The following is a 17,633-nucleotide window of genomic DNA, read 5'->3' on the forward strand; positions in this document are numbered from 1 at the left end:
TGGTGGAGAATTACCCTAACACACCCTCACCTCGCTCAAACACTGGGGAAGATGTGTTCTTTAGTTTTCATCATACACTCAGTGGGCAGTGCCCCGGCCTCCACCCAGGTCTTAGGCCTCTGCAGCCTCTCATCTCTAAAGTGACAACAGTCCCTGTGCTCAAACAGTAGGGAGACATTCCCCAAGGGAGTCCTGGGTCACAGAGGGGTGAAAAGTCGGCCTCACATCCCACGGACAGAAAACTCCTCATGGACCCTCAAAATGTGCCATCCCCTTCCAGAAAAATCTGCTCTTTTTGAAAAGGTAAACCTCTCACCTGCCTACACACCAGGCATTCAAAGACTAATGGGTTGTCAGCACTGACTTCCTGCCAGTGGGCTTCCCTGCCATTGTGTCATTGTAAAAAGTCAGCTGGGCTGCCCTCCACAGACCCAGAGCACATGTTTACAACTCAGGCTGCCTGTGTCACCTCCCGGTAACCACAAAGTCCAGAATGGAGTCCAGATTCCTTGTGTACAAGGCCTCCATAGTCTGAGCCCTGCCTACTTTTCCAGGCCATTTTTCTGCTACTTTTTACCATCAGCAATACTGATTTGACTATACCCTGAACATAACATGCAACCTTATGCTTTCTTGGCAAATGTACAGCTTCTGACTTTCGTAAATGCTATGCTTATTTTTCTTGGAAAGTTACTTCAAAAAATCTTTCCTATCCACACCACCCCTTCCATATAATCATTTCTTCTTCTGTACCACCTTTGTGTTGACTTTATCACTGCATATATAATTACCTTCCCCGACACTGTAAATTGCTTAAAGTGGGGACTTGGTATACATGAAGCACATAATAAAGACTAAATTGGGGCCGGTGCCGCGGCTCACTAGGCTAATCCTCTGCCTTGCGGCGCCGGCACACCGGGTTCTAGTCCCGGTCGGGGCACCGATCCTGTCCCGGTTGCCCCTCTTCCAGGCCAGCTCTCTGCTGTGGCCAGGGAGTGCAGTGGAGGATGGCCCAAGTGCTTGGGCCCTGCACCCCATGGGAGACCAGGAGAAGCACCTGGCTCCTGCCATCGGATCAGCGCGGTGCGCCGGCCGCAGCGCGCTACCGCGGTGGCCACTGGAGGGTGAACCAACAGCAAAAGGAAGACCTTTCTCTCTGTCTCTCTCTTACTATCCACTCTGCCTGTCAAAAAAAAAAAAAAAAAAAAAGACTAAATTGGTATGCATGTAAAATTGATAGAGGGGCAGTGGCTTCACCTAGTGGTTAAAATGACAGGGTATCCACATCCTGACTCCAGCTTCCTGTGGATCAGACTTGGAGGCAGTGGGATGGCTCAAGAAACTATGTTTCTGACAGCCACGAGGCAAATCTGTGTTGGGACTGGCTCCTGGCTTCCGCCTTGGCCTAGTGTGGGTCGTTGTGGTTAGCTGGGGAGTCACCCAATGAATGGAGGCTCTCTCTCTGTAGTAAGTTAGCTGTGGAATCTCCAAACGCTGCTCAGTTTCCCTGAGTCCCTCAGTTCTGGGCAGAGCCGCCTTTTCTTTTCTTCCTAGACACAGAGCTGGACCAGCTTCCAGCCTTGCTGCATGCCCGGGCCCAGAGTGCAGGCTGAGGGCGGGCAGGGATTGCCCCTCTCCCAGGCCTCGCCTTTCAGACCTCCCTGTGGACAAGGTCACCTTCCCTCTTCTCTGCAGGCTTGACACAGGCAAGCAGCGCAGTCCTGGGAACCATGTGTTGACGATGGCAGAGCCAGGGAGAGAAGGCATCTGGGTCCCCCAATCAGGATGGTCACACAGCCACCTGCTAATCAGGAACTCCTGGCTCTAACTTTATGTATGCAAAGGACTGAACTCCTACTGAGTTAAGTCATTGCAATGCTGGTATTTAATATAATTAACGTAATTTCCCTCTTTACAAAATGGGATTTTTTTTTTTTTTTTTTTTTGACAGGCAGGGTGGATAGTAAGAGAGAGACAGAGAGAAAGGTCTTCCTTTTTGCCATTGGTTCACCCTCCAATGGCCGCTGCGGCCAGCGTATCGCGCTGATCTGAAGCCAGGAGCCAGGTGCTTCTTCTGGTCTCCCATGCGGGTGCAGGGCCCAAGGACTTCCTGGGCCATAGCAAAGAGCTGGTCCAGCGCTCCAATCAGGACTAGAACCCGGTGTGCCGGTGCCGCAAGGCGGAGGATTAGCCTGCTGAGCCATGGCGCCAGCTTAAAATGGGAATATTATTATGAGAATTAAACGGCACAGTGCAAGGCACGTAGCAACTACTCACAAAAAAGTATTATAAGATATTCCTATTAGATTTAAATTCAGTTGCCTTCTCTTGTACATAAATGTATTTCCCTTAATAAACCAGATACAGAAAGACAAATGCTGTATGCTCTCCCTCTTATGTGGGAGCTTGAAAAAAAAAAGCCTCAATATGAACACAGAATTTAATTACTAGAGCCTGGGAGGAGTGGGAAAGATTAAAAAAAAAACTTAAGGGAAGCTGGGTGTGGTTCATTAACTGTGACAATTAGACTAATACGATGTTCGTAACAGAGTGCTGTAGGGTATATAGGGCCTCTTCATACTACTACTTCACAATTTTCACTTGGAAAATTTAAAACTATTGTGGAATAAAATGTTTAAAAAAGACAACTTAAAGTTGTATAATTTAGGAAATCACCTTCTCAGCCTATACTGCCCACTTTCCCTTTCTATGCCACAACATAACTTAGCACTACTTGAATGTGGTTTTGTTAACATCTCCTTTGTAAAATGAGAAACACTTCAGGGCAGGAGTATTACTATACGACCTTATACATCCTGTAATGCGGCTGAGTTTGTAGCCAGCTGGCCATGGAGCCTACATGGTGGCAGAAGGCCTCCAGTCACAGGCGATGGGGGCTTCCGTGATGGGTTCTAGCTGACTAGCTCAGCAGGCAGGCTGGAAACAAAACGCTCCTCATTGTGGAATGAGTGAAAGAATGAATGAATGCAAGTCATTATGGTCCATGGTCATCAATCAACCTACTGGCCTTCAGATCCTATTACTATTCCAAAGTGAGAACAAATTAAGGAATGGGAAAGACCAGCAGAAATTTATCACCAGTGCTGAGCCATTCAAGCACCACCTGCCTCGGCAGCAAGGCCATCCCTCTGTGAATTATCCTTAACTAGAATTTAATACACATGTCGACTCAAGATTAAAATGAAAGCTTTACCTCACCATGCTCAAGGAGCTGTTTTCTGGAATTAAACAAAAAAACAGAAAATTACCTATTTACTGAATGTCCATTACACTATAATTACCTAACAGTAAGTTTAGTTTATTCTTTGATTTTATAAAATTTGATTCCCTTAAACTACTTAAGAGTATAAATATAAAAATAAAAAGGATTAAATAATACTCCTAAAAATTACAGTAAATTTAAAAGGCATAATTTACAGTCATCCTATTTAAGGTTAAGATAAAATGGTTTTACTGATCCCTGGAGAGTGAGCCTCTGGAAGTATAAATGAATAGAAACATCTTTTTATTACATATTCAACTTACATATGACATATACTTTAGACAACCATTATTGGACTTTTGAATTGTTTCCATTTTTCACAATTATAAACAATGTGAACATCCTTGTATATAAAATTTTGCGAGCATCTCTGACTATTTCCTTAGAATAAATTTCTAGAAGAAAAACTACTGGATAAAACAAATACTTTTAGTTCTAGAAAAATTTTTCCAATCCACTAAATATTTATGGCACACATACTGTGTTCTAGGCATTGTGCAGAGAATACAATGGCAATAGTATAGATGACATTCTTACCATTCTTATCCTCACAGAGTTTACATTAGGTTAACACAAGAGGTAAGAAAATACCTATTTTGGGATTAGCACTGTGGCGCAGTGGGTTAAAGAACCAGTCTGCAACACTGGCATCCCATATGGGTGCTGGTTTGAGTCCCAGCTGCTCCACTTCCAATCCAGCTCTCTGCTGTGGCCTGGGAAAGCAGTAGAAGATGGCCCAAGTTCCACTGAAAAAGCTGGATGTCCGACTTTTATAAAGGGCTCTACAAGATGCTGGGGCCTTCCAACAAGGACTGGGGGATTGCAAAGAGAAACAAGACAGCGTTCAAAGGAACTCAGATCCACAGATCATAAAACGGGTGGTTGGGGGAAGGTTTCTCACTGCCTTCACTGCAGCTCCCTCCCTCCAGCCGGGTCAAGGGAAAGGATTCCCCACTTATTTCCAAATCTCCCAGTCACAACAAAAGCCTGTGCTGGGATGCTAAGCCAGGAAGAGGTCTAACTATAACAATCACCAAGAACCCTGACCACAAGTGTTGATGCAAATAATCTAGTAACTAATTTAAAATATGAATATTTAAGGCACAAATAGAATGAAACAGAAACAGCAAGATGAATGAGACAAAAAATCCTCTTCGGAAACAGAGCTAATACAAGAGATGAAAGAGCATATCAAGTGAAAATGCCCACTACTGTCTCCAGAGAACTCTGCATTCACATAATTAGAGCAAGCTGCAATGACTCGGAGCATTCAGAAACCCTGGGGGAAACACCATGACGTTTTCCTACTTTAAAACTTCAAAAAAGGCTAAGAAAAATGTACACAGCTGAAGTTGGTCATGTTGAAAACTCAGTCACAGAATTCCCCAAGAACACAGAGAAAAAAGAAAGAGGGGGCGGTGGCTGGACACACGTGTGCTGCGAATCAGGAGTCAAACAGCTCTCTGGAAACCAGCAGTGACAGGTCAGCAAACACTATCAACGCTTTTCTACTGCAAGAGAAAAAGAAGACACTGTAAAATCCTTATGAAAGAACCTCAAGAAGACCCATAGGGAAGAAAAACTAGAGAACTTGACTGAAATGGAAGCACTAGAACAGCAGCAGCCATCACGAACACAGCTGCTAGTTCGCCGGCAATTCTAAGTAGTCTGCATGCAGTGACTCGTATCTGTAACCCTCGGCGGCCGGTGTGCCCACCTCCACTGATGGGTGCTGAGGCTGTGGCACAGAGGGGTTAAGAGACTCGCCCACACCCTTAAGTAGAGCTACCCAAGAATCCTGGATTGCAGAAGCAATCCTGTAGAGAACAAATCCTTGTTTAATAAATCAGAAGCAAATCCAAAGGGCTATGATAAGTGCCTGGGGAAGAGGGGCCTCCTGAGCACAGTTATCCCAGTTTAAGAAAATATGACAAACCGTAAAACAAAGGAAGAGGACCAAAACCGTGTTGTTCTGGCTCAGAAACAAATAGATCAATTCAAGAGAGAATCTAAGACAGTCTCAAGTGCCTATCAGAATCAACTAGTAAGTGATAAGAGCAGGCATTTCAAATGGCAGCAAAAAGATTAGGTGATATTGTGCTGGGACGAGAAAGAAAGAAACCTGGATGTCACCTCAGTACAAAATCAATGCAAGAGACATTAATGATCTCTATCTACAACAGGAATTATTAAAGTATGGAAAAATATTTTTATTTATTTATATTATTATTTTTATTTTTTGACAGGCAGAGTGGACAGTGAGAGAAAGACAGAGAAAGGTCTTCCTTTTGCCATTGGTTCACCCTCCAATGGCCACCGCGGTAGCGTGCTGCGGCCAGGGCACCGCGCTGTTCCGATGGCAGGAGCCAGGTGCTTCTCCTGGTCTCCCATGGGGTGCAGAGCCCAAACACTTGGGCCATCCTCCACTGCACTCCCTGGCCACAGCAGAGAGCTGGCCTGGAAGAGGGGCAACCAGGACAGGATCGGTGCCCCGACCGGGACTAGAACCTGGTGTGCCGGTGCCGCAAGGCGGAGGATTAGCCTGTTGAGCCATGGTGCCGGCTGGAAAAATATTTTAATGTTTTTTAATGTAAGGAAACTTTCTATGCAACACAGAAAACAGAAAATGGATAGTTGTGGTTGTTCAGAGATTTTAAAGTTCTATAAAGTGAAAACCATAAATAAACTATAAATTGACATCCTGGAAAAAATTATGTGATACATAAAATAGACAAAAGGCTACTGTCTATTAAAAAAAAACACAAACCACCACAAATCAATTTTTAAAAGGTCAAGAAGAAATATAGTCAACAGACATACAAAAAGATGCAAAACTTCACTGACAAGACTTATAAGTTATTCCTTTTTTTCTATCACAAAAATTTTAAAGTTCAATAAAATTGATGTTTACAGAGAAGCAGGGAAATGGACACTTTCATCATTGCAATTTCTCAGAGTTTGTCAAATTAAAAAATATGCTTCCTGTAGACCCATTTCAAATATTCCAAGCTACAGAAATTCTGGATAAGGGTGAAAAGTTGTATACAAAGATGTTCACTACTATAACATCAGTTGTTACCACAAAGTTAAATGTATTCCAAACATCTACTTACATAGTTATGGCTAAATCCCTGGTACTCACCCACGATGGCAAACAATAAGATGCTTGATCATCAAAAAGAATAAGGGAGATCTAGACGTGTGCCCAAGACACACTGTTACACAAAAGAACAGGCCGCATACTAAGAGTTCTAGACTCCATTTTCAATAACTGTTTCTATGTGTGTTTCCTAGAATGACGTATCCAAATCCGCTTGCAGTCAGCACCTCTGAGGAACAGGTAAAGGGAGGGCAGCATTGCCCCTTTTCTTGATAGGCTGTTTTTCCTGAATGTAATACCATAAGCATGTATTGTTCCTATGATTTAAACAACTCCCGTGCCCCCACCTTGGCCTGTCACTTTCAGGAATGTAATTAGTAAGAAAGATTTCCTTCTTCTGAGCTAATTATCTTCTACCTGTTGGCCCCTCAAATCTGTCTTCTTCCACTTAACACCCTCTCTGAAGACAGTCGCCATGTACCCCTCAATCTCCGAGTATCTAATTAAATAATCCTAGTCCCTTTGTGTACTCTTTATGTGAACAGTTTTCAGGGTTCTCAATACACTCGTTTTAGAATATCAAGACATATTACCTGGGCTCCTCCTGACCAGAACAAATCACAGATGGTCTCACTTATTTTGGAAATGATTTCAACAAACGCACCTACCATCTTCATTAGCTCCTCTGACAACCATAAAAAACTGGTTAGAAATTCAAGCATGGGGCCGGCAATGCGGCTCAATAGGCTAATCCTCTGCCTGCAGCACCGGCACACCAGGTTCTAGTCCCGGTCGGGGAGCCGGATTCTGTCCCTGTTGCCCCTCTTCCAGGCCAGCTCTCTGCTGTGGCCCGGGAAGGCAGTGGAGGATGGCCCAAGTGCTTGGGCCCTGCACCCACATGGGAGACCAGGAGGAAGCACCTGGCTCCTGGCTTCAGATCAGTGCAGCACTGGCCGTTGCGGCCATTTGGTGGGGGTGAACCAATGAAAGGAAGACCTTTCTCTCTGTCTCTTTCTCACTGTCTATAACTCTCTCTCTTTCTAACTCTGCCTGGCAAAAAATAAATAAATAAATAAAAATAAAAAGAATAAAAAAAGGAAATTCAGCATGGGACATGCAGTTCAGGAAACTATACTAGCTTCATAATCTTTCTGTAAATCTAAAACTATTCTTAACAATAAAGGTAATTGACTAGAATCAAATGGCACAATTAAAACCACAAAAGTTAACCTTAGATATGCTTTCTTTTCTTTTCCTTTACTTAATGAAAGCAATTTTACATAGATACAACTCAGGGATCATTTCTATAGTTCGCTACTAGATACACTTTCCATCAGAAAGCTTTCTTCGCAATTTACTTCCAGTGTGCTGGAACACTTTATATCTGATTTACATGAGTCATGCAATGTTTTGCTGCTGTAACTCTACTGAGTTCACTAGAGCTGCCAAAAAATGTGATACAACAAATAATTTTAACAATAAACATAAAAAAAATCTTTCATAATTATTCAGAAAAAAGTTATCTTCTATGAAAGCTTAAAAAATAAAGTATGAGCAAAATAAATTTTGAGCTTACTGCTCTTACTGTTGCTAATTCTAGTGATATATTAAGCTAAATCAAATAAAACTTCAAGTTAGTTCACAGAATAGTAATCTTTTTGAAGAAACATCTAACTTTGGCTCATATTTCCTTTCTTAATTAACCTAAAGCTTAATGTATATGCATTTGAAAAATTAGTATGATAGTAAGTTAATTAACTGAATAAAATTTGTCTTAAAAACAATTATAATTACCTTAGATAAGTGTTTGTAGATAAGACACATGAAATATCACGAGTAGTCTGTGAACAGAACGAAATCAATAAAGTTCTTTATGGAATGTTACATTTAACATGCTCTGATTAATTCATATAAATACCCACACTAGAAATAAGTTTCTTTTTTTAATGATAAATGGAATCTTCAAGAACAGTTTAGTCCTAGCTCTACCCTAGGCAAAGAACTTCAAGTTATAACTTCTATTAAAAAACAAATGATGGGGCCCGCGCTGTGGCTCACTAGGCTAATCCTCCACTTGTGGGCCGACACCCCAGGTTCTAGTCCCTGTTGGGGCGCCGGATTCTGTCCCAGTTTCTCCTCTTCCAGTCCAGCTCTCTGCTGTGGCCCAGGAAGGCAGTGGAGGATGGCCCAGGTCCTTGGGCCCTGTACCTGCATGGAAGACCAGGAGGAAGCACCTGGCTCCTGGCTTCGGATCAGCGCAGGGCGCCTGCCGCAACGCGCTGGCCGTGGCGGCCATTTGTGGGATGAACCAACAGAAAAGGAAGACCTTTCTCTCTGTCTCTCTCTCACTGTCTAACTCTGCCTGTCAAAAAAAAAAAAAAAAAAAAAAGATGAGGGGCCGGTGCTGTGGCGCAGCGGGTTAACGCCCTGGTCTGATGTGCCGGCATCCCATATGGCCGCCAGTTCTAGTTCCAGCTGCTCCACTTCCAATTCAGCTCTCTGCTATGGCCTGGGAAAGCAGTAGAAGATGGCCCAAGTCCTTGGGCCCCTGCTCCCACTTGGGAGACCAGGAAGAAACTCCTGGCATCGGATTGGCGCAGCTCCTGCCGTTGCGGCCATCTGGGGAGTGAACCAGTAGATGGAAGACCTCTCTCTCTGTCTCTACCTCTCTCTCTAAATCTTTCAAATAAATAAAATAAATCTTAAAAAAAAATGATGTTTAAGTAGGCAGATGTTTAAGGTCTACTTAGGTTCTAAAATCCTAAGCTTTAACATGTAGATAACTGCTTACCAGTGTTGTAAGTTTATTACTTCACTGGGCAGGGGATCAGCTGGGGGCAGGATCCTTTCCTACAGAAAAGGTGGCAGCTTCCTCCAGAGAAATTTTATCTCAGTCTCCCAAACAAGTCAGGAACATACTACAATCCTTATCAAGAACCCAAAAGCCAACAATAAAAAATTTTAAATACCTTCTTAAAGATAAAACAAGTAACCATCATGACAACTGGAAGCAATAATGTCTTTGTGTATCTCAGTGGCGTCTGAAATACAGAAAATTTTTTGAGTTATTTATTGAAATTTGCCTTAATATATAGTAAAAATTTGTGTCAAACTGAGTGCCATCATGAAATTTTTTAGAGGTAAAATGCCTTTATCATTAGCACAGTATATTATTTACTAACCTCTGAATTTTAACGTAAGAAACAAAATTACAAAACTGACATGCAGCATTCAAAAAACTTTTAAAAATTATTAAACTGAGAACTAGGCGTATCTATAATTGTTCCTTTTTTCAGTTTTATTTTTTCTTTATTTATATAATGCTAGGTTTAAAAATGTGTGTTTACTGGTCCCTGAGAACTACACTATCATTTCCTGTGTTGCTGTTCCATTATTTCACCACTGAAACCAGAGCTGAAAAAGACGACAGTTAGCCAAAGTCACTACTCGAAGTACAATGCTCAGAACCCGTTACTGTGATAGAGTGATGTACCATGTAACTAAACTATTTCTTGAAAGCAGGAACTGCGTTATTTCTTCGGTGTAGTCCCACAACAAACTGCCTAATACATTATCGATGGTCAACAAAAATTTTTAAATTAATGAATAGCTGGATGGATAAGAGAATAACGTAAAAATTCAGTATTAGATTTGCCACTAATTTAGAATTTGTAATTAATACGCAGCCTCATCCAGTGACAACTCTTCCATGTTCTGTGAAGAAGAAAGTAGACCACAAACAGAAGAAAGAACACTGAGCCAGGAGCTCTGAGTCCATCGGAACCCATGTCCTACGTGGCTCACACGGTACTTAAAGCAAGTCTTTCTAGCAAGTGAAAGACGCGTACTACGCAGTCTCTAAGATCTAATACTGCTCTTGTGGTCCATGATTCTACAAAGAAGCAAATGATTTGAATCTTAGCAACATGAACTTTTTTATAAATGGTAATACTATGCAGGGTTGGCGCTTTGGCACAGTGAGTTAAGCTACCTCCTGCAAAACCAGCACCCCATATGAGCACTGGTTCCAGTCCTGGCTGCTCCATTTCCCTTCCAGTTCCCCGCTATGTACCTGGGAAAGTAGTGGATGATGGCCCAAGTGTGTGGGCCCCTGTCACCCATGTGGGAGACCCAGGTAGAGTGCCAGGCCCAGCCCTTTGGGGAGTGAAACAATGGATTGATGGAAGAGACATCAATTGATTGACTGATCTCTCTATAATGCTGTCCTTCAAATAAGTAAGTATTTTTAAGAAGATAATAACCATGCATTTATGTAACACAATAAATTTCACGGTTATTAACACTAGTGTACCACATTTATTGGCAACACTTTGTTAAACATATATATATATATATATATATATATATATATATATTTTTTTTTTTTTTTTTTGACAGGCAGAGTGGACAGTGAGAGACAGAGAGAAAGGTCTTCCTTTTCTGTTGGTTTACCCCGCAATGGCCACTGCGGCCGGTGCGCTGCGGCCAGTGCACGGCGCTGATCTGAAGGCAGGAGCCAGGTGCTTCTCCTGGTCTCCCATGTGGGTGCAGGGCCCAAGCACTTGGGCCATCCTCCACTGCACTCCCGGGCCACAGCAGAGAGCTGGCCTGGAAGAGGGGCAACCGGGACAGAATCCGGTGCCCCGACCAGGACTAGAACCCGGGGTGCTGGCGCCATAGGCGGAGGATTAGCCTATTGAGCCACGGCACAGGCCTTAAAACATATATTTTAATATTTGGGGTATTAAATGTAATAAAATTGAATTTTTTAAGATTAATTTATTTATTTGAAAGACAAAGTTACAGAGACTGGGGAGAGAGATAGATCTTCCATCTGCTGGTTCACTTCCCAAATGGCTGCAATGGCCAAGGCTGGGCCAGGCTGAAGCCAGGAGCTGAGAGATTCTTCCAGGTCTCCTATCTGGGTACAGAGGCCCAAACACTTGGTCCATCTTCCACTGCTTTCCCGAGGTCATTAGCAGGAAGCTGGATCAGAAGTGGAATAGGCAGAACTTCAACCAGGGCCCCTATGGGATGCCAGCAGTGGCTTTACCCGCTATGCCACAATGCCAGCCCTTAAAACTGAATTTCTTAACAAGAATTTGGATTTTATTTTCTTGAATGATCCTATATCTCCAAGTGGCCTAGATTATTAAAAGTTATTTGTAATAATAACGAATATGGATCATATATCATGATATATAAATTCACTTCCTGAATTTATCACTTTAAGAAAGACACTTATTGATTTACAGAAAAGAGTAATAGGTTAGGAAGGACATATGATTAGAAAAATAATAATATAAAATGACACTGTAAGCTATATATTTGACTAAAAAATTTAAATTTCAGATTAAAAGGAAAATACAGGAACAAAAGTCATTATACCTGTAGAAAAGGAAAAAAATATAGAAACATTCATACCGCTTGTTCCATGAAGTCAAATTCAGGTGCACAGGTGTATATTAAAGTATCAAAATCTGTATACCTTAAGATTCTGGCTGCTATAAGGTCGCTTAGGCGAATCTGAAAGAAAATAGAGTTAAAAATTCCATAAATTATTGTAGTCAGTAAAACTGATTTGATGTTGACTAATACGTTTGATCTATAAAGCTGATATACCCAAGCTACATAGATGCCTCTAAAAACTAGATGTTCTATGTACCTACTCATCAAGATAACCGGAAATAAAGAGAAATGACAAGTAGGAAGAAGCCAGAAAAAAATAAGCAAAGAAAAAATGATAAAGAGATAAAAATACTTGCTGAGAAGAAACCACAGGGAAGTTAATCAAGAGATTATATAATCAGATAATTTATTTTGAAAAAAAGTTTCTTTTCATAGTTTTACCATATATTGTAAACCATAAACATTTCATCTATTATCATTTTCATGAAGCCTCATACATTGTTATAATATTTGTTATGAGAGTACTTCAAGAATTTCATGGAGACTGAAATTGTAAGGTAAGTTTTTTGGTGCAAAAAACCTGAAACCTGTACATACAATAAATATTTAAAATATTCATGGAAAATGCATATTATAAAAAATATGCATGGATTTTCACTTTTGGCACCAATATCATCTGTCTTTTAACTGTAATTTCCCACAAACTTTCTAAAGTGCCCATATATATCCATGTCATTTATGACAGCTATTCCTCATAAGAATTATAACACTATCATGATTATTACTTGATCTCTGATTATTTGTTTTCAATATTTCTAAACACTTATTTAGAAAAATAAGCAACACCAATCACATCCAATGTAGAACTTCTATGACTGCTTACTACCTACTGTAGATAAGATAATTATTTTTCCACTACATTCTCAGAAGGTCAGGGAAAGGAAAATATTTGGCTTGTAAAATCATAATTCAAATTACTTTATAAGGATTGAAATATTTAATGATAAGTTTGATGATTACCATAAATTTTCATTTATTCACTGTTGCCACGTAACATTTTATGTTCTAATTTGGAGTAAGTCTAGTAACTAAGAAGAATTTAACTTAATAATGTCAAGTTTTGTGGACAACTGTCAAAAGTCACTTATGACTACCAAAGGTGTGTGTGTGTTACTTTCCACATTTATAAAGAATTAGGTGATAATGTAAAACAAGAAACAAAAATCACAGACTAACTTAATAAATAATTTACAAGGTCAGAATAGAGTTTATCAGAAAAATATATGCTCCCATAAAATAAGAATTAAAAACTACAAAAAGGAAAAACAGAAATGTGTGAGACATACTAGAGAACAGTAGCAACAAACAAGCCTAATAAACTACTATGCAAAGCTAGCAATTGATGGCAAAAAAATCCTCACATTTAGAAATGTTATCTAACATGGACATGGATGTACATTTTATGAGATGATGACAGCACCTCTTTCAGAAAGAGAGAGAACTATAGTCCCTTGCTATACTTAACAATTTTCATACTAGACAGGGCTCTGATTGGATAGCACTAGACAAGGTACATGTCATAGATTATTGTGTGATACACTCATGTTTGTTTATTTCTAAGTGAAGTGCTAGAAATCAAAAATAAATCCATGTATTACTTTCTTCCCTCTAAATTAAGAAAGGGCTTATGTCTTGAAAAGGGCCATTATTTAAGGTGATACCCTTAAAACAAAAAGAAAGGCTGTATGAATAAGTGCTCTCTATATATTTTCTAGATGAAAAGACAGAGAACTTTTAATATTTTCTTTTCAGATAACAAGAAAATCCTTAAAACATCAAATAATATCCTAATTTTAGTCCACAGTTACAAGCAAAATATACTGAGAGTTCTGTATTTCAGAGTATAGACTGCACACATTATAAAATCTATGATAAATAAAAGCTTATTATTTAAACAAATGATTATTTATATTTGAAATGTAAATGAATTAACTATATGAACAAATTATTAGGATTTTTCTAGAAGACTAAGTCAGCATTCAATGCCACACTTTTATGTTAGCATATTGCAAAGATCACTGAGTGGCAGGATTGAATACTGACCCTGCTAATAACTAGCCCGGGGAACTTGAAGAAAATACTTAACCTCTGTGAAATGAAGAGATAAAAACAGATGGCTTCGAAGTTTTCATCCAGCTACATATGTATATAATTTCTTAAACATTTATTTATTTGAAAGGCAGAGTTACAGAGACAGAGAGAGAGAATCTTCCATCTGCTGGTTAATACCCCAAATGGCAACAATGGCCAGAGCAGGGCAAATCTGAAGCCAGGAGCCAGGAGCTTCATTTGGGTCTCCCACATGGGTACAGGGACCCAAGTATCTGGACCATCCCCTGCCATTTTCCCAGCACACATAAGCAGGGAGCTGGATCCGAAGTGGAGCAGCCAGGACTTAAACCAGTGCCCACATGGGATGCTGGTACCTTGGGCACCTGCTATATCACAGCACTAGCCCCTTTTATGAAATTTTATGTTATAAATAGAAAGAACTTACGTGGTCTGAAACGCCTAAAATTTTAGATGTCAGAAATTTTAAAATGATTGTTCCACACCACCAAGCACAACCTTGAATAAGCTAGAAAATAAAACAGAAATCCAGTAATAAAAATTACAAATTACCCAGTGAAAATATCCAACTGTCACTCTAAACAATGTAGAAAAACTTTAATAACATGAAGTATATTAGTGAGGTACACGTACATGGTGAGAAATAAAAAAGGGTTGTTCCTTTAGAGAATTTTGTTTAATGGCAAAGAAACTGAAATTGATGGCACTGCTATACAACACGTAAAAACATTAGAGTTATATATATCCTAAATATAAAGGAAATTATAAAAATTTATTTCTTCTCCATTTTTGTTAAGAAAGAGATGGGTTATATGTATATTTTCAAACTTTATAGCCTCAACTGAAAATTAATTTTGCAAAACACAGCATTAAAAGTTCTACTATTGGAGCCAACACTGTGGCATAGCAGGTAAAGCCATCTCCTGCAGTTCTGGCAACCCATATGGGTTCCGGTTTGAGTTTGAGCTGCTCCACTTCTGATCCAGCTCTCTGCTGTGGCCTGGGAAAGCAGTAGAAGATGGCCCAAGTCCTTTGGCCCCTGCACCCACATGGGAGACCTGGAAGAAACTCCTGGCTCCTAGCTTCAGATTGGCACAGCTCTAGCAGTGGCGGCCATTTGGGCAGTGAACCAGCAGATTGAAGACCTCTCTCTCTCTCTCTCTGCCTCTCTGTAACTCTGCCTTTCAAAAAATAAATAAAAGTTCTATTCTTCTATTCAATCAGGAAAAATTTGAAAGTTGAAAACTTAGTTTTCTTTTTAAAAACAGGGATATGAACTAAAATTCATAAGGAGGCTTCTGTTCGTTTTGGGTTTTGTTTTTGTTTGTTTGTTTGCATAGCCTGGATTTTAAAATGGAGGGGAGAGGATATGGACTTCTTGGCAGCCTGAGGAAAATCACAGCAGTCTACATCCACATCTTTTCTCTGGATCATCCTCTAGCAAGTAGAACAATTCAACCACATATATAGCAAACATACAATGACACTAACTTCGAATTATCTGGAAATAGGAAAGGAAACAACAAATACAGCAGAAGCATTTGTTCCTGACATAAGCCTTTGCAGAGACTGAGAGGAGAGGCGCACAGCTATACAGAATAGAGAAGAAGGGAACGTAGGACCAATAGTCAACTAAAGTCACCTGAGAAGGAGAAAATTCACCTTAAACGTTCATCCTGTAGACTGGAGAACGGCCCACAGAGCCAGGCATTAAAAGTGTTCAGGATAAAAGGTATCAGTCTCAGAAAGGCTTTACTTCTGGAATGAAAGCTGGGTAAAAAAGGGAGAGGAAAGCTGGGTAAAAAAAAAAAAAGGAGGGGGGGCGGTGCTGTGCCTTGGCAGGTAAAGCCTCTGGCCATTGCAGCTATCTGGGAGTAAACTAGGACAGAAGACCTTGCTCACTCTCGCTCTCTCTCTGCCTCTGCCTCGCTGTAACTCTGCCTTTCAAATAAATAAATCTTTTTTTGTTGTTAAAAAAAAGCTTTTGGAAAATACATGATAAGAGAAACAGGAAACAAGGAATCCAGAGAACAAATGAGAATCAAACTAATCTAATGATGATCACTGCTGCCATCACATCTTCAAGCACACTGTTGCTTCCTCTGTTATACTCATTCGGCCATCAAACCAACTCAGCAGGCTTTTTATTTCAGGCATTTTATTTTCAGTCTTTAGCTTTAATTATCTGTGATTATTTTAAAATTTATTATATATGAGTGAGATTGGCATATTTTCATTTGATTTTTATTTATAGCCCTTGCCTCTATTGCTGCTGAGCTATGGTCTTTCTACTTTTTACTTGAACTCTTTTATTTAGTGGAGCATTAAGCCTTTGACTAATGTAAATTAAAAATGTTATCTCAAAAAATTTAAAAGGATGAAAAACAAAAAGTGAGATTCTAAATTTTAAAATATTACAGTTTTAAATATATTATCTGTACTCAGTTTATAAAAATAAGAAGTAGAGTTTAGAGAAAATATATTAAAAATAGTTGTATCTTACCCAATAGTTGAGTTCAGACACTCCCAATCTTTGAATTTTACATCTATGTTGAATTATTGCCTAAAATGCACATGGCAGAAAATGAAACAAAATTAACATTTATGCCTTACAAGTATATTAAAGGTGCATTTAAAAATTACTCAGCCACCATTCTTTCATCTCTGCTATCATCAGCCAATTTCCACCTACATTGTTGACTTTAAATTTTGGACATGGCAACTTCCCTCAGGTTGAGAGTTCAAGGCTTTCTATACCAAAATTTGCTTCTTCAATGAAGGTAATTCCTCACTGAGTTACTTTGGATGTTTTCTGCAGAGTGAACTCCTCTAAAACTGTAGATGCTAGTGTGGAAGGCATCTGTACAAGTGTACAAGGGTAATCAAAAAGTTTATAGAAAATGCATGTTATGAAAGAAATAATATATTGTTTCAAATTTCTTTTGCACCAAAAGACTTAAATAATTTATTTTATTTTCCATGAACTTTCTGAAGTATATTTCCTGCAAAATTAGTGTGTTAAATTGAAGTCAAAATCCTTTCCAAATTATCAAATATCTACAAATATTTTAAAAATGTATTATTAAACTTATGAGAAAGAGAAAAAAGGTAATTTAAGAAAACATTAAAATATTAATTAGGAGAAAACCCATGAGAGCCTTTAAAATGACTTGTAGGACAAGGTTTCAATTATGGGCTAATATTATAAGAGGAGAGCAGCAGAAGAGGCCTTGGGTCTTTGTAAGGTCAGAAGCTAGAAATGAGACTCAGGAATTAATTCAGATTCCTCAAAATCTACACCTTTAGTGACATGAACTGGGCACCTGGGTCTTTCCAAAATGCATCTGTTGAGGCTCCAATCCCAAATCTGGGAGGATGAACCCTCACGAATGGAATAGTACTGCCTGTATAAGAAGAGTAATAAGAGAGACACTCTATCTTGCCATGAGAAAATACAGTGAAAATGACTTGTCTACAAACCGGGAAGAGAGCCCTAAGGAACCAAATTGGCTGGCACCTTGACCTTGGACTTCTGCCTCCAAAACTGTGAGGAAAAAAATCTCTGATGCTTATGGCACCACTCCATAGTATGTTTGTCATGGCATCCCCAAATGCTAATATATTGCAAATACAGTAGACAAGGAACATGTTAAGACACATCTGGAGGATCCAAGGGATGATTCTACAGCAAGGAATTCTCCTCATGTTCAG

The 17,633-nt window shown here is 39.7% G+C and overlaps 1 protein-coding gene across 1 annotated transcript in view; it reads right to left on the reverse strand.

The window, feature by feature from the left end:
* Positions 1-17,633, reverse strand: part of DPY19L2 (dpy-19 like 2) — an 82,878-nt gene that overhangs the window by 21,618 nt on the left and 43,627 nt on the right. The window contains 6 exon segments of the mRNA XM_062178547.1: positions 3,215-3,239; positions 8,178-8,224; positions 9,353-9,424; positions 11,808-11,909; positions 14,350-14,430; positions 16,426-16,485. Of these exon segments, the coding sequence (XP_062034531.1) occupies positions 3,215-3,239; positions 8,178-8,224; positions 9,353-9,424; positions 11,808-11,909; positions 14,350-14,430; positions 16,426-16,485 (387 nt within the window).

The sequence above is a fragment of the Lepus europaeus genome, chromosome 20 (genome assembly GCF_033115175.1).
Source record: "Lepus europaeus isolate LE1 chromosome 20, mLepTim1.pri, whole genome shotgun sequence".
NCBI lineage: Eukaryota > Metazoa > Chordata > Mammalia > Lagomorpha > Leporidae > Lepus > Lepus europaeus.